The 26,155-nt window shown below is 37.6% G+C and overlaps 1 protein-coding gene across 7 annotated transcripts in view; it reads right to left on the reverse strand.

Annotated features, from left to right (window-relative positions):
• Positions 1 to 26,155, reverse strand: part of abcc5 (ATP-binding cassette, sub-family C (CFTR/MRP), member 5) — a 130,395-nt gene that overhangs the window by 12,636 nt on the left and 91,604 nt on the right. For all 7 annotated transcript variants that reach the window (XM_072572419.1, XM_072572421.1, XM_072572420.1 and 4 more), the window contains 8 exons: positions 18,238 to 18,366; positions 17,646 to 17,832; positions 17,327 to 17,416; positions 13,885 to 14,074; positions 13,545 to 13,704; positions 11,736 to 11,814; positions 7,947 to 8,060; positions 3,725 to 3,889 (listed from right to left, as the gene is read on the reverse strand). In XM_072572419.1, coding sequence (XP_072428520.1) covers positions 3,725 to 3,889; positions 7,947 to 8,060; positions 11,736 to 11,814; positions 13,545 to 13,704; positions 13,885 to 14,074; positions 17,327 to 17,416; positions 17,646 to 17,832; positions 18,238 to 18,366 — 1,114 coding nt within the window. The remainder of the gene's footprint in view (positions 1 to 3,724; positions 3,890 to 7,946; positions 8,061 to 11,735; positions 11,815 to 13,544; positions 13,705 to 13,884; positions 14,075 to 17,326; positions 17,417 to 17,645; positions 17,833 to 18,237; positions 18,367 to 26,155) is intronic.

Raw genomic sequence — 26,155 nt, forward strand, 5'->3', positions numbered from 1 at the left:
CTCAACTATTCACTGGTCATGACTTTCAAGACTGTAGGATGAAGTCCATGTGGGCCTCGACACTTGTCAGCCCACAGCTCCAACAATTTACTCAGTACCACTTCATTGAGATTTTTCTCTTTCCTTTCTATTTCCAAATTTGTGGTTGTTTCGCAGATGCTATTTATTGCCCTTTTAATGAATTCTGATAAAAAATACCTGTTCAATTAATGTACCATTTTTTTATTTTCTACTTGTGATTTTCCAGACTTGCCTTCTATAGGACTCACACTCACTTTGTTAACTCCATGCTTCTTTAAATGTTTATAGGATCTTTTACCATCTGTTCTTCTATTTCTAGAAGGCTTTCTTTCATACTCTAAAATCTTCTGAAGTTTTTATTAATTTTTTTGTTATTAATAGTCTGACCAATCTCCTGCGGTATCATCTATATTTGCACAATTATATGCTTTTAAAATTTATTAACTAGGGATGATGAGTCCTCGCCTTGGATTTATTCCCTCTCTTCGGAATGTGTCTATTCTGTATATTCTGAAATGACCCTGTAAATGCCTGCTTTTCCATTACATTAATTTGCCAATTTACTTTAGTTCTGCTTTCATGCCCTCAAATCTCCTATCTTCATTTTAAGAAACAGTCGAGGACTCACTCTTCTCTCCCATAAACTGAATGCAAAATTCAGTTATATTATGGTCGCTGGTACCAAGGACCACCTTAATTACGAGATCATGAATTACCCTTATTTTGTTGCATAATACCAATTCCAGTAAAGTCTGCCTTCAGGTTGGATCCAGAATCTGCTGTTCTAAGAAACAATCTCAAAATCATCCCATGAGCTTCCCATCTAGGCTACCTTTGCCTAGTTGACATATCCAGGCAAAATGTAGATTAACATTTCTCATGATTCCTACCAGATAGCCAATCTTATGGCTGTGCATTTCTGACAAGCTCCTATTATTTTTGCTTTAAATTCTGCACTAATGTGTTAGGCTCTTCCATCATTCAGGATGGAGATATTTGTGAAGCCTCTTTCACTGAGTTGTTTAAATGACCATCACTATTCTCAACCAGATGTGGCAGGATTTCTGAGCTTAGATCTGATCTGTTGGTTGTGGGATTGCTTAGCTCTGTCTATCACTTGCTGGTTAAGCTGTTTAGCATGCAAGTAATCCTGTTTAATAGCTTCATCAGGTTGGCCCCTCATTTTTAGGTCAGCCTAGTGCTGCTATTGGCATGTACTCTTGCATTCTCCATTGAACCAGGGACGATCCCCTGGCTTAGTGGTATTGGTTGAGAGGGAGAAAAGCCAGGCCATGACGTTGCAGATTGTGCTGGAGGTCTATTCTGCTGCTGATGGTCCACAATGCCTCATGGATATCCTGTCTTGAGTTGCTAGATCTGTTTGAAATTTGTCCCATTTAATATAGCGATAGTGCTACACAACAAGATGAAGTGTATGCTCAATGTGACTCCTACCAATATTGTCATCATTAAGAAGCATCTGCAGTGTGTTAAGGATGAGATAAAGTATATTTTTTCCCTCTTGTTGGTTGCCTCGCCATCTGCTGCTAACCCAGACTAGCAGTTATGTTCTTTAGTGTTGCTGCCAAGCCACTCTTGGTAGTGGTGATCATTGAAATCTCTATCCAGATTACATATTGTGCCTTTGTCACCCTCAGTGCTTCCTCCAAGTGTTATTCAACATGCTGAAACAGTGACATATCACCTGCCCTGTCATCCTAACTGTATTCTAAGTAACAAGTTAATTATATATTTATTTTTAAAATATAGTTTATTAACTTGACCACCAGGTCCTATACTATTTTGATCCTTAGAAATTGAATAGTTTTTTTGCCAGCCGATAAAGGGATCCAAGAGTATGGAGAGAAACTGTAAACAGTGCACTGAGATGGATGTTCAGTTATGACCATACTGAATAGCAGAGCAGGGTTGAAGGCCTGAATGACTTACTACTGCTCCTATTTTTGGTGTTATTATGAATTAATCAAAATCACTTACCAGGTACTCACTAAGTATGTAGCTTCCACTCCTGCCAATTCCCAGATGCTGAAACAATTAGGAAAAACAAAAACAAAGAGACACCTCTTTCCTCTAATTCCCCATATTACCCAATTTTTGCACTCTGTTGTAAGTCGTACTTAAGCATTAAGTCACACTGACTTGGCTCATTTTAGATATTCCTGAAACTAGGCTTTTCTGATACAATTACAGAGGAACCCATTTAATGGTGCTTCTTTGATTAATTAAACCTAACTACTCTTCCACTGGAGAATTTTTAAAACCCTGATTAAGGATGGCAACTTTAGCATTTCATTAAGATTTACATTTTAAACTCCAACGAAAAAAAGAAGTATATTTGTACAAAAGGCTTTTGATTCTCTTACCCATTGACTGCTAACATTCGGTCCTAGGTCAGAACAACCTAGCTGTCTAGTTTTACATGCTCCTAACACAAAAGGCCGGGCTGACGCAGTTACATAGGAAATAGTTTTGGCTGCTTCAGTAGGGAACTTCTATTCAATCATTCCATAAAGCAAGCCTACTGTATGCAATCTTAAAAGGTGGTGATTGTCTGTGAACCGAATTTATTCTGGTTTTGACAATGCACTCCAGTTTGTTTAAAAGAAAACATTTTTTTCAAAAGTAAACTAACTCTATTTTACCAGAATCACCACATCAGGTGACTCAGTTGGCAAATCTCTACATATTGGCTTTTATTTATTGCCTTCCTTAAGAAATATTGCTTGCCATTTCCAAGAAGACCATCCACATATTTGATAGAACTTTGGCGTGGCTAACCTCCTGTAATCTTTGATTTTATGCCAATACTCTGAATAGCTCATTTCAACAGCTCCATCAAATGAAAGTAGAACATTTTGAATCTTCTTGCACCACCCCAGCTTGCCAAAATTGGACATTTAAACTGAGATTAAAAGTCAAACAGCTGCTGTTTAACACTCTTATAACTCAAAGATTTTGAGAAAACTATCAACTCCAAGCTAAACAAAAAGAAAGCTCTTTAGATAGCATTCCTTGTGCCATTAGATACCCAAAAAAAAGTTTGGAAATAATGAGACTGTATCCTTCTGAAGGCTGGCTCAACTTTCAAAGTGCTTCGCAATGCAGTCCCATAGCTATAAATGATTGACATTTAAAGGAAATGAGAAAGAACAGGAACAAAAAAGGTAACTGATAGTGCCCTTTTTTTGCCTCACTGAGCAAGTGGCTCTTTGCTTCAAGGTTAGGAGATGCTTGACAATTGAACAATATTCTGATAAACATACAGGCTATAACTGACCCCTGCCTAACAGCAATGTGGTTGATTCTTCATCAATTATGGATGGACAAAAAAAGAAATAGTAGTCTCACAGATGACACATGTACTTATACACACTGCTGCAGTATTTAACACAATTTGTGTCTCTAAAATGAACATCATCAATCCAGCATGTCCATCACTGATTTATCATGTTTGTTGAGCATATTGTACAAAACTGCACTAGAACATGCTCACTAACTGTAGAAATGTTTCCTTCATTCGTAATTTTAGACCATTTAAACTCAGTGAAGGAAAAATCACTCATATCAAAAGGAACTATTTTTCCTTTAAATATTCTGTTCAGCATGCAACATTAAACCCTTCCACCTCCATTCCCCTCACGTGTGGATTCTTTCCCAATAAAAGCCTAGAAACATTAGTTACCTGGCCCTGACTTAGCACCATGATGCGATCGCAGTTGAGTACCGTATTCAAACGATGTGCAATGGTCAACATTGTACATTCAGCAAATGATTCCCGGATTGTCTCTTGCACCAGAGAATCAGTCTCTGTATCCATGGCAGCAGTCGCTTCGTCTAACACTAGAATCTGTAACATTCAGAAGCAGAACTTTACATATTGTATGAACTAAATAAATTATGTGAAATAGTTACTCATCTGGTGAAGCAATTAATGTTTAAACAACTAAAATTTGTAAAGTGCCTTGAACAAAATAAGATCTCTCAAGGAGCTTCACTGGAATATTATGAAACAAATAAAGACACACTGCCACATAAGGAGATTATGATGATTCCAGCTGATGAGAGGTTTACTGCAGAAGTCAGACCACAGGATGGAACCTGGCTCAAGAAATCTTCATTTTTTTTCTGTTTAGTTAGTTAACATGGTGGTTAGTCACTGAAACATACTCATGTGAGGCTGCAGATTTTCTTTAAACAATGAAACAGAAACTAATATACTCAAGAATAAATAATTTTTAAAAAGGCTATCTAAATTCAGAAAACAGGGATATCTCAAAACATAGAGCAAGATAAAATTTCAGTCTGTTTCCTGACATGATCCATTAGATAGACTCAACTCAAAAAAAGTTACACCCCTACTTTAACTCTTTGGGATTCTACTTAATTGATTCCTTCCAGGTCTTCAGCAGGAATGTGCAAGGAATTAATTTTGTCTTTTACATGTCAGCCAACATGTCATTTTCACAAAACTGAGAGCTTAAACTTTCTAATTCTAATAATCTGCAATTTTCTAACCAAACCTGGTCTGGAAATTTCAGAAAGCAACGCTTCTGCTGAGGTCATTTGGTCCCTGAACTGCGTTGAACACCGTCTATGAACAAAATTAAATTTGCTTTGAAATTCAAGCCTGATGTATTCTAAATAGAACATTTTGGAAAAATAGTTCAAATCCTAGATTCTTCATAATTGAAGCCAAACACAATGACCTTAAATGTTTACCCTGTCATAAACCTAACAATATCAATATATTTCCAATAACACCATAGCGGTCTGGATACACCTGCTTTCTGATAAAATGCTAGATTTCATCACAATTCCAGAAAGACACACTGAGCTTGTTTTTTAAGGTAATCACAGGAGTATCTTTGGATTTGTAAAGAGTAAGTCATGGTTGAAATTAGAGAGAATTAGAGTAGTGAATCGAAGAATGTCTATTATTTATATGGACTTCCAGAATCGATTTAGTGAACTCCAGTTTGTTCATTCATATTGTGGGGGTTGCTGGCTATTTGTATCATTTATATAAGTGAATTGGATGTGAATATTGGAGGTATGATTAGTAAGCTTGCAGATGACACCAAAATAGATGGTGCAGTGGACAGCAAATAAGATTATCTCAGAGTACAGAGGGCCAATGGGCTGAGGATTGGCAGATGGAGTTAATTTGGATGAATGCATGGTGTTGCATTTTGGGAATGCAAACCAGGTCAGTTCTTGTATATTTAATGGCAGAGCCCTGGGGAGTGTTGCCAAACAACAAAACCTAGTGGTGCAAGTACATAATTCCTTGAAAATGGAGTCACAGGTGGACAGGGTGGTGAAGATGACATTTGGCACACTTGCCTTCATTGATCAGAACACTGAGTATAGGAATTGTGATGTCATGGTGTGGCTGTACAGGACATTGGTGAGACCAATTTTAAAATACTGCGAACACTCCTGATTACCATTCTATAAGAAGGATATTGTTAAACTTGAGAGGGTGCAGAAAAGATTCACAAGGATGTTGCTGGGACAGGAGAGTTTGAATTCTAGGCAGAGGCTGAATAGACTGGGGTTTATTTTCCATTGACCATTGGAGGCAGAGGGGTAACGTTATAGAAGTTTATAAAATCATGAGAGGCATGATAGGGTGAATAGCCAAGGTCTTTTTCCAAGGGTGGCAGTGTCCAAAACTAGATGGCATAGGCTTATGGTGACAGGGGAAAGATTTAAAAAGACCCTGACGAATAACTTTTTCATGCAGAAGGTGATAAATGTATGGAATGAGCTGCCAGAGGGAGTGGTAAAGGTGGATATAATTTCAACATTTAAAAGGTATCAATGGGAATATGAATAGGAAGGGATTAGAGGATATGGATCAAATGCTGGCAAATAGGACTAGGTAGGTTGGGATGCCTGCTTGGCGCGATCGAAGGTCAGTTTTTGTGCTGTATAACTCTATGATAGCAATTATTGCACATCCCCAATTACCTTTGAAAAGGTGGTTTTGAGCTGCAGGTAACCCACAGTGCTGTTGGGTAGAGGTGAAGCTCATAGAATTGAAAGCAAATTATTGACCTGGTTAGAAAATTGGTTGAGTGGAAGGAGACAGAGTTGAAATAACAGACAGGTACTTTGTGGTAGGATGCGAAAAACAATGTGACAAGAATCTATATTAGGCCTTAACCTTTTTGTAAAAATAGCTAGCATTTATTTCCCCATCTCTAACTGCACAGGAGCAGATAGGGGTGAGCTGCTGTCTTGAATAGCTGCAGTCCCTGACATGTAGGAAACTGTAGTGCTGTCAGGAGTTCCAGGATTTTGATTCAGCAATGTAGAAAAAATGGCAAGATAGCTCCAAGTCAGGATGGTATGTGTTTAGGAGGGAAACTTGCAGGTTCTGGTGTTTCCAAGCATTTGCTGCTTTTGTCTTTGTGGATTTGGAAGATGATGTCAGAAGAGTCTTGATGAGTTATGCAGTGTATCCTGCAGATAGTATGTTTTGCTGCTTCTTATGTCAGTGGTGAAGGTTGAATGAATAAAGTGAATGTTGAGGTGGTGGAGTGAACATCAATTAAGCAGCATCAATAACTTGTCCTGGATGATGCCAAGTTATGATACCTTATTTGACATGCACTTATTCTGACATGGAGTATTCCATTTACACTCCTGACTTGTGCCATACAGATGGTGGATAAGTGCTAGGGAGACAGAGGGTAAGTTACTCAATGCAGAGTTCCTAGTCTCTGACCTGTTCTTGTAGCCACAGTATATGTAAATGGCAGATCCAGTTCAGTTTCTGGTTGATGGTAACTCACTTGATTGCTGAAAGCAGGAAAGGTCAGTGATAATAATGTCACTGAACATCAAGGGGTGATGGGTAAATTCTCTCTTGTTGGAGATGATCATTACCTGGTACTTGTGTGCTACAAATGTCATTTGCCACTTATCAGACCATGCCTAGAAATATTCCAGATTTTACTGCATTTGTAAATGCACTGCTTTACAATTAGAGGTGTTGTTGATGGTGCTAAACATTTCACAATCATCAGTGAAGGTCCTCACTTCTGACATTATGAAGGAAGGAACTCATTGTTAAAGCAGTTGAAAATGGTTGGGCCTAAGAACACCCTGAGGAACTCTGGTATCCTGGGCTCATGTTCACCTGCTCCGGGATATATTACAATAAGTCTGAGCAGACTGATGAAAAAAAATTATCCTGAGAAACTCCTGGAGTGATACTCCGTGACTGAGATGAGTGACTTTCCACAATCTCAAACATCTTCCTTTGTGCTTGATATGACTCCAACTAATGGAGAGCATTAAGATTCAGGTTAATTGTCAACTGTGGTTAAGTTGGTTGCACTCTTATCTCTGAATCAGACATTCTGAGTTCAAATCCCTGTTCAGAACGTCAGCACAAAAAAAAAGCTGACATTCCATGTTGTACAGAGGAAGCATTATACTGTTGGTAGTACTTTGCTGAAGTCATTAAATCGTGCTAAGTTTTTGTACTTTTGTAAATCACTTTTGTAAATTTGGAGCAGGGTAGTATAAAAATTTACAGTTCATCTGACTGGCCCCAGAGCTGAATACCCCTCAGATACATTCTCAGATTTATCCAAACAATTATATTTCCCTGTTTCCTCATTGACCATCAGCCAGAAGAAACAAGTGCAACATATATATGACAGTAAAAATAAAGGAAGCAGGAAATGATAAGTTAGTTCACCAAACCTGTCTTAACCACAAAACATGTTTCAGGATCATACTGATGAAGTACACATCTAAAAAACTGTAGACTCAATCTTTTAATCATACTTTGTATTTACAAACCTCCATTACAGGAATGCAGCTTTCAAAATTACTATGCTAATGTATATGGAACACTATAAAATACTTGACCTGCTTTCAACTCTTACCTTACATCTCCGTAGCAAAGCCCTGGCTACACATATTAACTGTTTCTCTCCAACAGAGAAATTCTCTCCATTTTCCACCACTTCAGAGTCCAATTTTAAAGGCAGTTGAGAAATCTGCATTGTAAAAAAAAAGTTTGAATGCACCTTATAATAAAGGCCTTCCACTTACATTCACAATGCTTAATAAAAGGATGACTAGGGTAGAAATAGGGCCTGTCAAAGACAGAAGTGAGAAGTTGTGTGTGGATCATGTGGAGATCGGAGAGATGTTAAACGAATATTTCTCATCTCTTTTCACTCACGAAAAGGAGAATATTGTAGAGAAGGATGAAATACTGGCTATTAGACTTGAAAGGATTGAGGTTAGTAAGGAGGAAGTGTTATCAATTCTAGAAGGTGTGAAAGTAGATAAACCACCTGGGCCGGATGGGATTTTTCAAGAATTCTCTGGGAAGCTAGTGAGGAGATGGCCAAGCCTTTAGCCTTGATCTTTGAGTCGTCATTGTCTACAGGTTTAGTACCAGAGGATTGGAGGATTGCAAATGTTGTGCCATTGTTCAAGAAGGGCAGTAGAGGTGACCCAGGTGAGCCTTATGTCAGTTGTAGGAAAAGTTTTGGAAAGGATTATAAAAGATAGGATTTATAATTATCTAGCAGGCGACAATTTGATTGGAAATAGTAAACATGGATTCGTCAAGGGCAGTTTGTGTTTCACAGACCTAATTGAGTTTTTTGAAAAGGTGATCAAACGTTTGGATGAGGGTAGGGCAGTCGACGTGGTGTACATGGACTTCAGTAAAGCCTTTGATAAGATTTCACATGGTACGCTATTGGAGTAAATGCAGAGTCATGGGATTAAAGAGGTGATTTGGCAGTTTGGATTAGGAACTGGCTTTCTGTAAGAAGGCAACTAGTGGTGGTTGATAGAAAATATTCAGCCTGTAGTCCAGTTACTTGTGGTGTGCCACAAGGATTTGTTTTGAGTCCATTGCTGTTTGTTACTTTTATTAACGATTTATACGCAGGTATATGTGGATGGGTTAGTAAGCCTGCAGATGACACTAACGTCAATGGAGTGGTGGACAGTGTGGAAGAATGTTGCAGGGAGACTTGGATAAACTGCAGAATCAGGCTGAGAGGTGGCAAATGGAGTTCAATGTGAGGTGATTCACTTTGGGAAGAAAAACAGGAAGACAGAATACTGGGTCAATGGAAAAATTCTTGGTAGTGTGGATGTGCAGAGGGATCTTGGTGTCCATGTACATAGTTCACTGAAAGTTGCCACCAGGTTGATAGTGCTGTTAAGAAGGCATATGGTGTGTTAGGTTTTATTGGTAGAAGGATTGAGTTCCGGAGCCGTGATGACATATTGCAACTGTACAAAAAACTAATACGGCCTCACTTGGAATGTTGTGTACAGTTCTGGTCACCCCCATTATAGGAAAGATGTGGAAGCACTGGAAAAGTTGCAGAGGAGATTTACCAGGATGTTGCCTGGTATGGAGCATAGGTATAATGGGGAAAGGCTGGGGAACTTGGGTCTGTTCCCATTGGAGAGAAGGCGGCTAAGAGGGGATTTAATAGAGTCATACAAGATGATCAGAGGATTTGATAGGGTGGATAGTGAGAGTCTTTTCCCTAGGATGATGGTGTCTGCTTTTACAAGGGGGCGTAGCTGCAAATTGAGGGGTGATAGATTTAGGAGAGATGTCAGAAGCACGTTCTTTACTCAGAGAGTAGTCCTGCTTGCCAATGTAGTTAACTCAGCCACATTAGGGGCATTTAAACAGTCCTTGGATAAGCATATGGATGATGATGGGATAGTGTAATGTGATGGGCTTCGATTAGTTCACATGTTGGCGCAACACCAAAGGCCAAAGGGCCTGTTGTGCGCTGTATTGTTCTTAGTTAATTTTTTGTACTTCATGTTTTTCATACTTCATTGTATAAGAGTTCTTTACAACCGAAAGCTCCAACAAAACTCACTATATTAAAAATATTTCAATTTTTAGCCGTGCTCCAAGTTAAAGCATTGAGCCAAATCAGCACTTCCTTCATGTGAATTAAAGCTTTACATATTATGTTTCAAATACAGAAAATAATCTTTTGAATTCGCTCTTGGGACGCGTATCTTGCTTAGAAGGCAAGCATTACTTTCTCATCTCTAGTTGCCCTTTAGCAGGTCGTGGTGAGCACCTTCTTGAACTACTACAGTTTATGTGTTATAAGTGAACCTACAGAGCTGTTGGAGGTGGCATTCCAGGATTTTATCCTAGGAACAATGAAGGAATTTTGATATAGTTCTCAGGATAATGTGACATGAAATGAAAATTTCAGGTGGCAAAACTCCCATGTGTCTGCTGCCCTTATTCTTCTCAGTAGGAAAATTTACCAATAATCTTTAGCAAGTTTGGTAGGTATTACTGAAGCAGCTTTGGTGAACACCTGCAGTAAATCTAGTACATGGTATATACTCCTACCGCCTTGCATTGGTGGTGGAGGGTGAATGTTGAAGGTGGGAAATGTGCTGTTGGTCAAGGGGGCGACTTTATCCTGGATCTTGCACTGATGCTCTGGCACTGAGCATCTTGAGTGTTGTTGGCATTGCAGAAATTCACCAAAGCTGCATTTATCCAAGCATGTGAATTACATTCCATCACAGTCCCAACATATGCTTTGTAAATGGTAGATAAGCTTTGCAAACTTGTGAGGGGCTTACTGCAGAATTCCTAGTCTCAGACCTGGTGTTATAGTCACTGTGACATATATGGGCTGTGTTGAAGTATTGCAGTCCTTGATGTCATTGGATTTCAATACAAGAACCCAAGTCACGAGTTACAAGCCAAGCCTGTACTTATATGCCTACTTCAGTTCAGTTTCTGGACAGTGTTACAATATTCTGGACAAAATCCCAGGGATTCAATGACATAAATGCCATTCAAGGTAAACAGCAATGATTAGATTGTCCAGACTACCAAATTAGAGACAATCATTGCCTGGTACTTGTGAATGTTACTTATTAATTATCAACCCAAGCCTGAACATTGTCCAGGCCTTGCTTCATTTGGGGATAGGCTACTTCAAATATCTAAAGAATTGTGAATGGTGCTGACCATTATGCAATCACCAGCAAACATTCCCAATTCTAGCCTTATGATGAAAGGAAGAACATTGATAAAGCAGGTGAAGATGGTTGAGTCTAGAACACTTAATTAACTCTAATCAACTATCTGCACTGGATTTTCTCCAACAAAATTGATTTTTCCACTGATTTCAATTTTGCTAGGGCTTCTGATCCTTGAGTCAAGGGCAGTCACTGTAACCACTTTCTGGAATTCAGCTCTCTAACTAAAGCTGTAATGAAGTCTGGAGCAGAGGAGCCCTTGCTACAGATTCGTAATGTTACAGATCTATTCCCAACCTGGTCTGGTTTAAAATTACACCAAATGCTTTGCATAAGCCTTACAGTTGAGAAGAATTGAACCCAAGTGCATACAAGATTTTTTTAAAAATCTATTACCTGAATTAACCATGTTCTAACCTATACTACCACACAATCCTATGCATTTTTGAAAAAAATTGAACTTCATTATATATTTAACAAAATGGTAACAGAACACACTATTTCATATCTATCAGTACTTAAAAATATGTCTTATTTTAAAAAATATTTCTTCAGTCAGTTCAGGGTAACTAGTTATACATCCATATCTTCACAGTACTGCAAACTGTACAATGGCAGTCATACATTTATTGCTATTACAAAATCTATTCCTCAGCAGTACTTACACATTCTTTCATGTGTGTTCGTTCCAATGCATCCCATACTTGCTCCTCAGTGTACTGCTGAAAAGGATCTAGGTTGTACCTGCCACGGAAACAAGAGAATTGTTTAACTCTGGCGGAGAGTGCTGTAATAAAGCAATTAATTTCAAGTTAGAAAGATTCTTAGTCCAATCACAAATCTTGTCTCATTATGGGGAAACTTCCACATTCCAGATCAGCTTAATCAAGCAGTCTATCTTGAAGTAAGATGACAGATGCCAACGTATTCAAGATAACATTTCAGTTCTGAGTTAACTGTGACTAAAGGAATCGGGAGCCAATCTGGCATCTGTTCAGGCATACAATGTTGTAGAGGCGTGTGACCAGCCATGTATATCCTAGAGTTATAGAAGTCAGAGAGCACAAAAAAGACATTTTGGCTCATTGAGTCCATGTTGGTCAAAACAACCACTCAATTACTCCAGTTTAACTTTTCAGCACTTGGCCCAAAGCCCAGTATGGTCTGCTATTGCAAATGCACATCCAAATATTTCTGATATGTTGTGAGACAGGAGTGAGCTTTGGATAAATTTGAGAACGAATTTGAAAATTTTTCATTAAAACAAAGCTCAACCAGAGACTAATAGGTCAATAAACAAGGGATGATGGATAAATGCAACTTGGGAATGTTTCGGTGAACCTCAAAGTTATGATAGGGTAGAATGTGGGTCGATGGTCAAGAGTGGACTGTAATAGTAAGATCTAGAATTAACCAAAATACGATTATTTGGATTATGATATAAATCAGGCAGGGCTGGGTGCCAGGCAATATTATGCAGAACCAAATAGGTGGCCCAGGCAGATTAGCAATGTGATAGCATCTGAGTTATCATCTGGCACCCTAATACATAGAAACATAGTTTTTTTTTGAGTCAGGGAAGGTGGGAGGGAGGAGAGAGAAAGGAGTCAGCTGCTACTTCAGAATCCAGAACACTTTGCTCTTTTTGTCAACAACTATTGATAGGGAAGATAATGTAAGCTTGGCAAGAAGGAATGTGATATTCTCTTGACTGAAAGATACAGTTAATCCCAACAGCAGCAAGGAAGAAAGTTGTGGCAAGAAAATGATCCATCCTTAATTGCCCAGAGGGCTGTTAAGAATCAGCACATTGGGCTGGACATGGACTCACATATAAGGTAGACAGCAGATTTCCTTCTCTAATATGCATTAGTGAATCTGATGGTTCTTTATGATAACCGACAGTTTTAGATGGTTGCAATTGGTTAGGTTTTTATTCCAGATTTTTATTGAGTTCAAGTTTTGCCATCTGTCGTGATGGGATTCAAACCTATGTCCCCAGAATATTAACCTGGGGTTCTGGATTACAGTCTGGCAACATTACCATTATGCTACTGCTTTCCCAAGCAATAATCACTAACTTAGCTGGCAATACGCATGATCCATGAACTAATTTTTAAAAAACCAATTATGTAACAGGATCTCTATTTTCATCTAGTAAGGGATCTGTTGAAAGGTCATCAACCTGAAATGTTGTTAAATTTGTTTCTGTCTCTAAGCGGCTGCCAACCTGATTTTCAGCATCAGCAATATTTTGCTTTTCCAAATTCTACATGCTGTAATTTTCACTTGTTTCATGCAGCTCTGAATTAAAATATAAAAGTTTTGAACAAGTCTGATGACTCTAACGTCAAAGATATGCTGTGTTACAGTACTGTAATGCATAGAAGCATTAGAGTACTATGGTCCTATGAAGTGATTAGATGTAAATAAAATAGTAGAGATATGATATTTTTCAGAACCAAAGGACTTACCTTACAGTGCCAGTGAACAAAACTGGTTCTTGGGGTATAATGGATAGTTTACTGCGAAGATCGGCCAAACCAATTTCAGTAATGTTCACTCCATCGATGAATATTGAACCGCCTGAGAGCTCAACCAATCGAAATAGTGCGATTCCTAATGAAGATTTACCTGCCAAAAATAATAAAAGGTGTTTTTTGGTCAGTCACCTTATTTCATCTTGATTACAATCTTAATGAGAATTTTTGGTGTTCCATTTTTTTCTAGGCCAACTTGAAACACTCCTCAACCTACAAACCAAACCAGTTCAATTGAAACAAGAATTTCAAATTACTCTAACAGTATTCTTACCTGACCCAGTTCTGCCCACAATACCAATTTTTTCTTGAGGTTTAATGGTAAAGGACACTTTCTTTAGCACCAGAGGTAGATTCTCACGATATCTCATCTCGACATTTGCAAATGTTATTTGCCCTTGTTGAGGCCAGTCTGCAGGTGGAGTTTTATCCTTAATACGAGCTGAAGCCTCCAATTTCAGAGTCTAATAGAAAATTAAGAAGGTCACAAGATTTACAGTATGTAAATATTCTACAATCATAATGGCTTCTTAAAATATGGGGGAAAATATACACCCACATTCAACAATTAGTACTGAGTGACTCCAACATAATTTAAAACTAGCTGAGTAATGAAGGTTCAGAATTTTAGACATCTTACATCTCATCACAAATACAGAATCAATTGGAATTCTGTTCATTACGTAATTATTTGATTCCAGAAAGCATGACATATACACAATTTTGGTCAGATACAAAGGGAATAAATTATCAAATCAAAATATTTCTCTTAATTTTTGTTTAAAAGCATAAGCAAAATCAGCAAAATATTGTTGTGCCCCCTTGCTACACATATTCAGTCATATTTTACATGCATTCCATTACATTACGTACATTACATTGCATATATTTTGCATGTTCTTCAAATCAAAAATCAAAATTTACTGCCAGAAATATACATTTTGGTATTTTGGTATCACAAACTTTCAACATGAAATATAAAGCAGGAAATAAGTATAGTATTTGCATTTTAGAAAAGCAATTCAAAATTACACATTCTTCTTTATCCAAGAACTTTTGCCTTTTGGGACCATTCAAAGGAATCACTTCAACTGGAAATTCAGTCAGCAATTGTTATCAAGAATTTGTTTTTAAAAGAAAAATCAATTGCTCCAAATCCAAAATTAAAATCTACACATTCACCATTTCATTAATGGATGAAGTGAAATTCAAATCACAGCCTGGAATGGTGGTAGGAGGTTATTGTGGAAAATCTGGATGATTTGTTTTTGGCAGGTAAATCTTTGCTAGGAATCGCACTGTTCCGCTCTCAGGCGGTTCAACATTCATCGATAGAATGTATATGTGACAGTGTCGTCTCATATGCTTTACAGGCAGACAGGATGACAGGTAGTGGTGTGTTACAGAGACGCATTTTTCATGATGTGGGGGAAAATATACACCAACATTCAACAATTAGTACTGAGTGACTCCAACATAAACTAATTAAGATTACCATTATTATGTGTCCGTGCCTGATGTACTTTAACATAAAATTGACTTTTAAATTAGTAAATAAAACACCAAATTGTCTTTTCTAAGGATTTCCAAATTCCTCGCCAAGGAGGTAGACAATTCCAAGTACAAAAACTGTAACAATTATAATGTGCCCTCAGAAAACAGTTCACAGGCTTAAAAAGCATGGCCTTAAAAATACTACCTCCAATCCTCACAACTTCACCCTTTGTCTCAGGTGGTCCCCCAGGACTGAGGATAACTTGCTTCCACTCCAATTTAATGAGTTTTGAAGTGGCCGCTTAATCCAATGTGTGGACTACAGACTGTCTTGTTCAGCGCAAGTGGTGCTTAAAGGGCTGATTAGATGGTTTTTTTGCAGATTTATGTTCCCTCTTATCCCTCAATTTTGACATTTCTAATGCCTGTTTCTAATCAAGTCACTTACAATGCTCAGTACCTTGCTGAATGGATCTTCGCCATTTATGTCGATCATGATAGGTTGTCCCAGAGTAGGAGCAAAGCATTTTCACTATAATCCTGGGGTGAGTCCTGCCACAACTGAGTTCTGATACAAGCAACTTCTTTGGAAGTCTTGTGTCAGCCTTACAAATGACATGTCCCATTCAGCGAAGTTGGTTTTGAGTAATTTGCATCTCAAAACAGAGAATGGTGGCTTACAGGAAGATGCTGCAGTTGGACCACTTTTATTCTGACCAGATTGGAAGGATCCAGCAAAGCCACTGCTGGTAACGTTTCTCCAGTACATTACAGTGCCTGTGATAGGTCATCAGAGCAGCACAGGGATCCCTGCTCACCCCAGTAATTCTATTACTGATATTTGATCATTTATCTTAGGGGTCAGTGTCAATATTCTACTTTCGTGGAGTTAAATATTTAAAAGTAGAGATTTTGCTTTTAAATAAAGAGCTTTTTTTGACATTAGTTCACATAAGTAACATTCCAATTCTGTTTCAACTGCAATCATTTTTCCAATTTTTCTCTGCTTAAAATTTTGAAAAATCCATCCAATTACAATCCAGCCAAAATTTTATTGCCCTTTCCTAATTGCCCAGTGGACAGTTAAGTATCAACCACACTACGTTTGACTATGCAAACACGCAAAGGACTGCAAATTTCTTTCCCTAAAAGGATGTTAGTGAACCCACTGTGATTTCAACAATCAGCAGTGGTTACATAGACACATGTTGGATATCCTTTTATTCCACAGTTTTTAAAAACAGTGAAATAAAATTTAACTCATTGCCATGGTGGAAGTCAAACCCATGTCCCTAGAACATTAGCCCTAATGTTCAGGATTATTAATTCACTGACAATACCACAATACCATCAACTGCTGTTAGTTCCCGGTCAAACAATTGTATGTTCGTAAATAGAAAACCAGTGCACATTTAACGATTCACAAAAGCAATTACCAATTACAGCTTAGCTCTACTACAGTTTCTCTCCCCATCTTCCCAGGATAATCTATAACATCACACTTATTGAAAGCTCAAGTTACACCACATAAATTAACACATTTTCACAGATTACAACAAATCACTGGTACCAATGCAACATTTAAGAGGCATTTGGATGGGTATATGAATAGGAAGGGTTTGGAGGGATATGGTTCTGGATTAGTGGTGCTGGAAGAGCACAGCAGTTCAGGCAGCATCCAAGTAGCTTCGAAATCAACGTTTCAGGCAAAAGCCCTTCATCAGGAATAAAGGCAGTGAGCCTGAAGCGTGGAGACGCTTCAGGCTCACTGCCTTTATTCCTAATGAAGGGCTTTTGCCCGAAACGTCGATTTCGAAGCTACTTGGATGCTGCCTGAACTGCTGTGCTCTTCCAGCACCACTAATCCAGAATCTGGTTTCCAGCATCTGCAGTCATTGTTTTTACCTTGGAGGGATATGGGCCAGGTGCTGGCAGGTGGTACTAGATTGGGTTGGGATATCTGGTCAGCATGGACGGGTTGGACCGAAGGGTCTGTTTCCTTGCTGTACGTCTCTTTGACTGTATTTGATGTGAGATGTTTTGGGACATCATGTTGTGAAAGGCATCACACTAATATAAGTTTGATCCCTTTCTTTGAATGGAGACAATATTATAAAGAAGAATTTTCTTGGTTTTTCAATAAATTGTACGCATATGCCTGGCCCCAACAGTGGCATTACCTCTAGCATTTAACAGCAGTGGCATTGCAAGTTAACTGGTACCTTTATGTAGTGATTAATTCTTTCCACAGAGGTGAACCTAGCCTCAGTCTCAGAAGCAAGTCGAACAGTAAACTGAAATAAACCGGTGAGCTGCAAGAAAAAATATACTCATAACAAAACAAGACAAAGTTTTTCAGAGAATGAATGAAAACATCAAATCCAAAGAACAACTTTTTTTGAATTTGAACTGTTGATTATTGTGCCATAAAAATAAAGAAAGCCAAAAGAATTTAATGTACAAAGCAATTCAATGCCATGTACCTAAGTATAATAAATATTAAGATAATTTCAATTTTTGTTCACAGTATCTTGTACAAACCTGGACAGCATAGGAAATGGCAAGTCCTGCATAAGCTGGAGGAATGTGTCCATGCATTACAACTATTATCACTGCAGTTGTGCCAATAAGAGCAATACTGACTATATCCAGTCTCACAGCAAGCCAGCGCATTGCACAGGTGAACAAGAAGAATGGAGCCTGATTAGCATCTAACAGCTCCTGATACCTGAAAGTAAATGAACCAAAATGTAATAAGTGTGTCATTTCTTCACATCACAGATACTTTAGAAACTTATATGGCATACAAATTAAATTTTCAGCCTCAGATTACTTACAATCGCGGATATATGTTGAACACAGCTGGTGTGTCTTCTTCAGATTTGTAGCAAGATTTCAGATTCATTTATGGTGAAATCTATTTTGTTAAACTTAGCTTTTTTAGCAAAAGTCTTGAGTTCAATTAGAAATTATTTTCTGCTGCAAAGGAACTTGTTGGATTTGTTATCTATATAATACTTAAAGATAAGGTGTAACAGAAATTTGCAATTATGGGTAACACATTGCAAATTTCTCTACTGGACAATGGACTATTTCCTTTTCACATTCAACTGTTTTGGTGTATAGTACTAACCTGCGTCGGTACTCTCCAGTTTTGTTGTAAGCATGGATTGTAGTTAGTCCCTGGATACTGGACGTGATATGTGACAGAAAAGGAGACTGAGTGATATTGTCCAAACGCTTCAGCTCTCTAATAAATATCCTGCAGAGATAAGTATTACATGTAATCAATCAAGACCATGCATAGTTTTCAAATGAAATAAAATTAAAGGCTCCATTTTGAAATAATATATTCTATCATTCATCTCAATTTAATATGGATCTTCAAAGTATTATTCCAGTAAACACATTGTTGAAGGGAAAAATTGGTACAATTTCAGATTATAACCAACTGCCTATGTAATCTGGTCATGCTGTAATTTCACCCACCTTCCTGTATGTGGTGTTGTTGTAACATTTCCATTGACAGGAAAGTCCAGAGAAATGATTACACAAAAGCAGTTTCTCACGTAAAGGTTAACATGAAAATTCATAATCAAAGATAAGGAATTGTGTGCCTCCATAACATTTTAATATATATAGTCTGTAATGCTGTAAAGTTACGTTGGAAAATATTGCCTCAAGAATCTGTCTTCCAATCACTTTCTCCTCCCCATTTCATTTCCTTTTTTGTCCTCTCAACTCTTTTTGAAAATCACTTTTTTTTTCTCTATTCCTTTCAGACCAGAGGTGTTGGCATATGATGAATGCCATGGTGTGGTCTGGTAAAAAAAAATGAATCAGTAAAGGCTGCATGACTACACATTGAGTGCACTGCAGGAAAAATGCAAAATTCTTCAACTTCCTTTCTAGTTGTTCTTTACTCAGTTAAGTGTAGACCTCTCCACTTCACTCAAATTTTATAAATTTACTCACATTTGAAATGGGAAAAATAATCCCCTTAATAGGCATTGAATGCAGGAATTTATATCCCATTATAAAATGGAAAATTATTCAACTGAAGTATTATAGCCTAAAATAAAAGCCAATTACTACTGATGCTGGAAGTCTGAAATAAAAAGAAAAAGTGCTGGAGGAACTCAGCAGATCTGTGGAGAGCTCAGGTTCCATCCTAATGGCATTGTGGATTAACCCATAGCAAGGGGACTGCAGCAATTCAAGAAGACAGTTTGCCACTGCCATTTATTGCAACTAGGGCAATAAATGCTGGCCAGCCAGTGACATCCACATCCCAAAAATGAATAATAATAAAGAGGAAAATAAAATTAATGTTTCAACTCTGAGTTCTGAAGAAGTCACATTGGATTCAAAATATTAAATTTGATTTTCTCTCCACATATGCTGCCAGACATGCTGAGTTACTCCAGCATTTTCCCTTTTTATTATGATTTAACATTGTTTGTCAAGTTGCAATGAATGTGTTTTGTGACTTTGATCCGATCTCAATAAAATACTGAAAATAATCAGAAGATCCTTGAAGATGGGCAAAAATGTGCTCGGAAGGAAAAAACCAAGTTGGGTACAGTTACAGAAAATGTAAATATCTGTTATAACACACAAGAAAAAAGAAGCTCCCAAGCTATTAGATAATCTGTTTCCAAGTTTGGATAATTATGCTCTCTGAAGTAATTCATTACAGACAATATCTTATAGAGGCTGAGTCTGCTCATTACAGTCAACATCCATTTAGTGCACCCTTCTCCTTCCTACTTCTCCCTCCCAGTTATCTCTTTTCAAACACATATCAAAATGCTTCATTGAAACCGCTTGCTGTCATCTTTCCTCAATAACATTCCCAGCATCAGGTCTGTTTTGCTTAGAAGACATTTGTTTTCAAAATTCTTTTTTTAAGGAGGGAAAGGCAATTATCTATTTAATTTTTCTGTTCATAATTAGAATCATTCAGATGTGTGTGATATAAACAACGTAGGAAATTAGTAGGTCAGTTAGCTCCACAGTCAGTTATGTCTAATGATCCACCTGATGTATTGTGTTGTCATCTGTTCTTCTTCTGAGGGTATGCCATCTATTCTTATTCATTACTCCATTTAATTAGATAAAGGCTTAGCCACACTTCAATTTATTTTACCTGTTGTTGCTCCATATATCTCAGAATTGTAAACATCATATCTTTTTATTTCTCTGTATTTTCCATTATGGACTGAAATGGGAAAGGAGTGATTTGAAAATCAAGGATTGGTGAAGGGATTGCTGCGATTTTTAAAAGCAACCAACAACTATGTAATTGCCTCCCAGGTAACTGAACAGCTTGTCTGCGTGAATGTTTGGTCAAAAGCTATCAGATCCCTGGAAAGGAAAACGCTGTCCATTCCTTTACAGTAGAAGACACCTTAAGCCTAAAAAAGCCAGTTTATTTCCCCTCATCAGTTGCTGAAGGTGTGGCTTTTAACCAATAAATTAGAGACTTTGTAAGTGTGAACCAATCATTCTGTGCCTCTTGCAAGCAAATTAAAGTACCTGGAGAAGGAAAATCAAGAAGAAACTAAGTCTGAAGGGCAATTTGGTGAAAACTGTTTCAAATTTTTTCCAGCCTTTACGCAGAAGAGCTTTTCAAATTTAATTCCTAAATGGTTTAGATCTAATTTCAAGTTGTACTAATTTCTATAGTGAGTAAACAAAACTGGGGAAATCTTTTAAACCCACAACCACTTTCATCTAGAGATATATGGAGCAACAATTGGTACAGAGTTGCAGATACTTGAAAACACCACCACCTGTCACCGCCCCTCCCGTCACAAGCCACTCACTACCCTGACTTGGAAATATATTACCATTCCTTCAGTGTCACTGGTTCAACATTCTGGAACTCCCTACCTAATGGCATTATGGGTTTATCTACACAAAATGGGCTGAAACAGTTCAAAATGGCACCTCACTACTACCTCTGAACTAAGGATTGGCAATAAACACTGGCCAGCCAGCGACTCCCACACCCGTGAATGATTTTTTAAAAAATCTACATTTGCCTTATTGAATCACTTATTTAGTCATCATATCTCAAACCTTTGAGGGAATTTGAGGGAAAAATGAGTATGCTGATGCAGAATGTCTTTATGAATTAATCTAAAAATAGCTGGTATTAATCTGGTGAAAGTGCATGGTACTTCAAATCGAATAAATCCTTCCTAACATGTTGTGTCTCTAACAGAACAAATTGTATTGAAGGGTTCTGAAGAAGGGTCATTGAACCTGAAAAATTGAGTCTTATTTTCCCTCTACAGATCTTTTTCTGTTTACTGTTTCAGATTTCCAACATCCACAGTTCTTTGTTTTTTATTCTAATCAGGTCAGATGCAGTTTCTTTGCAACCTGAACATCACTTCCTCCCTTTTATATTTCAACCCCACTGATGAAGATTAGAGTTCCATTTGTTTTTGATCATATTTTGTACCTGTTCACTATCTTTTGACACTGTAGACACACATTTCTCCTCCAGAGTTTATAAACTCTCATGAAGAAAATATTCCGAATTGCCTTGTGCTGAATCTTTCTAACACCAGTGCCTGGCTATGCCATCTCCAACAAGACAGAATCTAACCATCACCCCTTGACATTCAATGGCCTTGCCACTGCTAAATCCCATTCAATGAACATCCTGGGCATTTACCAGAAACTGAATCGGACCAGACATATAAATATAAGACTAGAAAAGCAGGTTTTATATACTAGGACGTCTGCACCGTGTAACTCCTGTCTCCACAATGTCTGTCTACCATTAATGTACACATGTCAGGAGTGTGATGGAATATTCTCCATTTGCCTGGATGAGTGCAGCTCCAACAATACTCAAGAAGCTTGGCAGTATCCAGGACAAAGCAGCCTGCTTGATTGACACCTTGAACATTCATTCTTTTCCCTACAAGAGACAGTAGCTGCAATACGATGGACAACAGTAACTCATCAGGGCTGCTTTGATAGCATCTTGCAAATCCATAACCTCTATCACTTAGAAGGACGAGTTTTGCAGGAGCATAGGAACACCACCACCTGCAAGTACCTCTACAAGCCATGTGTCATCCTGACCTGGAAGTATATTGCTATTTCATCTCAGTCACTGGGTCAAAATCCAGAAATTCCTTCCTAAACCTGTCCCTACACCCTAAGGACTGCAGCAGTTTAAGAAGGCAACTCACTACTACTTTCTCCAAGGCAATTTGGGATGGGCAATAAAAGTTGCCCTGACTGACAATGCCCACATCCCACAGAGAAACTCCATCAGCTATACTTTTTGCTCCCTCCAAGTCAACAAAGGAGAGGCTTTCAATTGAAAATTTTAATGAAGACACTGAAGACAAAAGGCAGTTAAATTGATATTTAATGTGTGTTGAAATATGTAATTTTGCAGGTTTTTTCGCATGAAAACTCTCAGAAATAAGTAAATGACAACAAAATTCAGCTAAAATTTTAAGTTCATAGGAATTTGAGCCAATATACACAACCACAAAACAATATACTTGCAGATTCTGTGATACCTTTGACTTCGAAATGGTCCATCACATGTCACTTACAGGACTTGAATGCAATAGTTTTGTCTTGCTAAAAGAAGCCAAGCAAGATAAAATCTTAAAATCTTATTTCAAATCTTTTTTTGGTAAAATTAAAGACTTTATTTTGTGGTTTAAAAGCAACCTCAGACATGTGCACAAACAGCTATCGCCTGGAGAATGTCAACAAGACAGTCCAATCATATGGTTAATATTTGTCTACATACAAAGTGGTTTTGGGCTGTTTAAAAGCTCTGACTGTCAAATTTGACATGGTAGAAAAAGAAAGTTTATCTTGTGTTCTATGACTGCTTGAAGCCTTTCATCCGATGGCACCTTCCCTTGAGGTTGAGCTTATAATTGAGGAGATGACTAAAGATTTGATCTGACCGGGAGCGCCAGTATGGATTTGTAAAGGCAGAAATGGCTGAAAAAACTCAGCAGGTCTGGCAACATCTGTGGAGACAAAGCAGAGTTAACATCTTGGGTCCAGTGACCCTTCTTTAGAATTCGGACCCAAAACGTTAACTCTGCTTTATCTCCACAGATGCTGCCAGATCTGCGGAGTTTTTCCAGCAAGTTATTTCTGTTTCTGATTTTCAGCACCTGCAGTTCTTTGGATTTTTATTGGACTTGAAAAGGGTTCATCATCCCTGCAAACCTGGAGAAGGGGGCTAAAGTGGTGCACAGGCAAATGACTAAGCATGTTATTTCTATGGACGTCTATACAGTATTTGGTAAAATCCCTCATGACTTTGCTAAAGTTGATGCCCAAGGAACGGAAGGCAAAGTATTAACTTGGTTAGAAAATTAGGCAAGAACCAGAAGACAGGAAAGAGGAATGCTGGACAGGCATTCTAACTGGCAAGATATAATAAGTAATGTGCAGTAAGGATAAGTGGTGACTCTCAACTATGCACTGTATTTTTGATCAACTTAGTTGGGATATGTGAATGTAAAGACCACATCTTTTATACTTTTCTTTGTTTTGGATTAGGGATCAAAATGGTAAAAGTACTACTTTAAACGAAGGACAATGAAAGAGTTGGTACACTTAAAAACTAAGTTACTGGAAAATATTGAGAGTTATGTTTACATTGATGCTTTGTTCAAGCAGTGTGGAATAGATGTTTGAGACACAACAGTATTTTGGGTGTTTGTGCACAGCAAGCTTTGCCTCAAGGTAGACTTCTCATTGGCTTCTGCAAACAAGACCAGTTGTGAAGGCCAGGAGTTATCAGTATGATCATAACTCTAGGCTCCTGGTTCATAAGCAGCCTATGTCTGAACTATACAGAGGCAGAAACCTTCAGACTAAGTAAAAAGAAAGAGTCTCTCTGCAGTGACATAACCAAGAACTGAGACTGCTATTTTCTCCTGCCATCTTCTGCAAACTGTTGCCTTTATATAATGACTAGAAGACTGAACAATTAATGTGGCCAACACTCTGTTTTCTGCAAGAACTGAAATGTATTGGAAATAAAGAGATAGAAGATCAGAGATCAGGAGGAAATAAAAGGGACACCCCACTAAATTCTGTGGATTGATGCTGTTTCCCAACAATTTTCTCTCCACAGGTAACATCCAGATTTGTTTGCTTGGTATCTGTCTACATGGCTGTGCACAAGGCTTTATAGAGTTATATGTTGAGAATTCATAATTTTTGTTTTCTTGTAGTGAGCATGGATTTATTGTAATAAACTATAGTTCAAACATAAAAACCTAGTCAGTGTTTTCTGTTGACTGGAGTCCATTGAATAGATAAATTGGAGACTTGGAGTTCTTCGATTAAATCTGTAACTTTTACGATTACCTTGGGAATAGTGAAGTTAAAGTATCAGTGCACTTTCCCAAGTGTGTCATGACAGTGAGTCACGCATCCGAATTTGCTGATGACACAAAGGTGGCATTATAAGGAGTATAGCTAGAACAGTAAAATTACAAAAAGTTATTTATAGATTGCATGCATGGACAAAAAAGAGCAAATGGATTTTAAAGAAGACAAATGTGAGATTATTGAATTCAGACTAAACAGGATAGAACAGAGTACTTCTAGATGGTGAAAACTTAAAAACTGTGAAGGTTCAAAGAAATTTGAGAGTCGAATTAAAAGATCTTTAAAATGTTATGGTCATTGCTCAGGTACAGAAAATAATCAAAAAGTGAATGGTGTTCTGCCCCTAATATTTAAATATCAAGAATACAAGGAGGATAGAAGTAAATAATTCAATTATATTAAGCCTTGGTTAAATCAAAACCGGAGTACTGTGAACAGTTCTGAACAGTACATCTTAGGAAGGGTGTACTAGCCTTGGATACACTGCAACACCGAGTAGCCAGAATGATTTGAAAATTCCAAGGTTTAAACAGTAAAACAAAACTATGGTTGTATTGCCTGCAATTTAGATGGTTAAGGAGTTACTTGACCAAAGTTTTCATGATCTTCAAGAGAACAACAGGAATAGATGGAAAAAAACTATTCTGCTGGTTGGGTTCTAGCATGACGGCCACAGTCCACAAGTTAAATCAAGACCTTTCAGCAGTGAAATTAGGAAATATTTGGCAGAGGTTTTTTACCATCTTCTGCAAAGCATAACATTTGATGAATTGTAAATTTTAAATCTCAGATCGACTGTTTTTTTTTGTCATCCAAAAGGTAGTGTGATTATGGTGCAAGTATGTGGCATTAGCCTGCAGACCAGCTACAATCTCATGATTGGTGGAACAGGTTCGAAGTACCAAGTGCTCTATCCCTATTTCTATGTGACAGTGAATCTTTGGATTGCTAAATTAATGAAACCTAATCGAAGAATTAAGGCCATGGAAGATGTATAACATAATAACGTTTAACTTAGGAGTAGAATTGTGTACTATCGTCAATTGGATAAATGAAAAGTTGGCTACATAGGTCGAGTTCGGCAACTACGATGCAAGATCTCCTGCATCTTTGCATATCTATGTGTTTTGTATGCAAATTCTTCCATCTAACAGATCTAAAACAAGGACTTTACAACTATTACTTCTGTCAGGGAATGATTTCCAAACATAAATTCATTTTTATAACATAGTCTTAAGAAGTGCACTCAAAATCATGTGCTGAATTTATACAGAGGTTTCTATTATAAATGTTGAAAATGAGATTTGTAATGGAAAGAACACATTCAAAAAATGTGTTAAAATAATACAATGTCAAGTGGCACAAACAGAAGACTAAGACAGATGCAATTTTATGTAAGTAAATTACATATATGGTGGATTTAAACAATGTTGATTGGACAATGTGATATTTATTTTTATACAGGTTGATCTACTAATATTGTTCACAGAGAATGAAAGACAAGTCGGGAATTAGAAGTGATGAGATACTTAGATATAACAAGGCATGAATAAACTTATCATGCTTCAATTAGATTCTTCTATCAGAGATGTCACAGGCAAAAGATAAACCACAGTACAGGACAGGAACAGTTAGGTGGAAATTAAATT

This window comes from Chiloscyllium punctatum, chromosome 6 (assembly GCF_047496795.1).
Source record: "Chiloscyllium punctatum isolate Juve2018m chromosome 6, sChiPun1.3, whole genome shotgun sequence".
Lineage (NCBI taxonomy): Eukaryota > Metazoa > Chordata > Chondrichthyes > Orectolobiformes > Hemiscylliidae > Chiloscyllium > Chiloscyllium punctatum.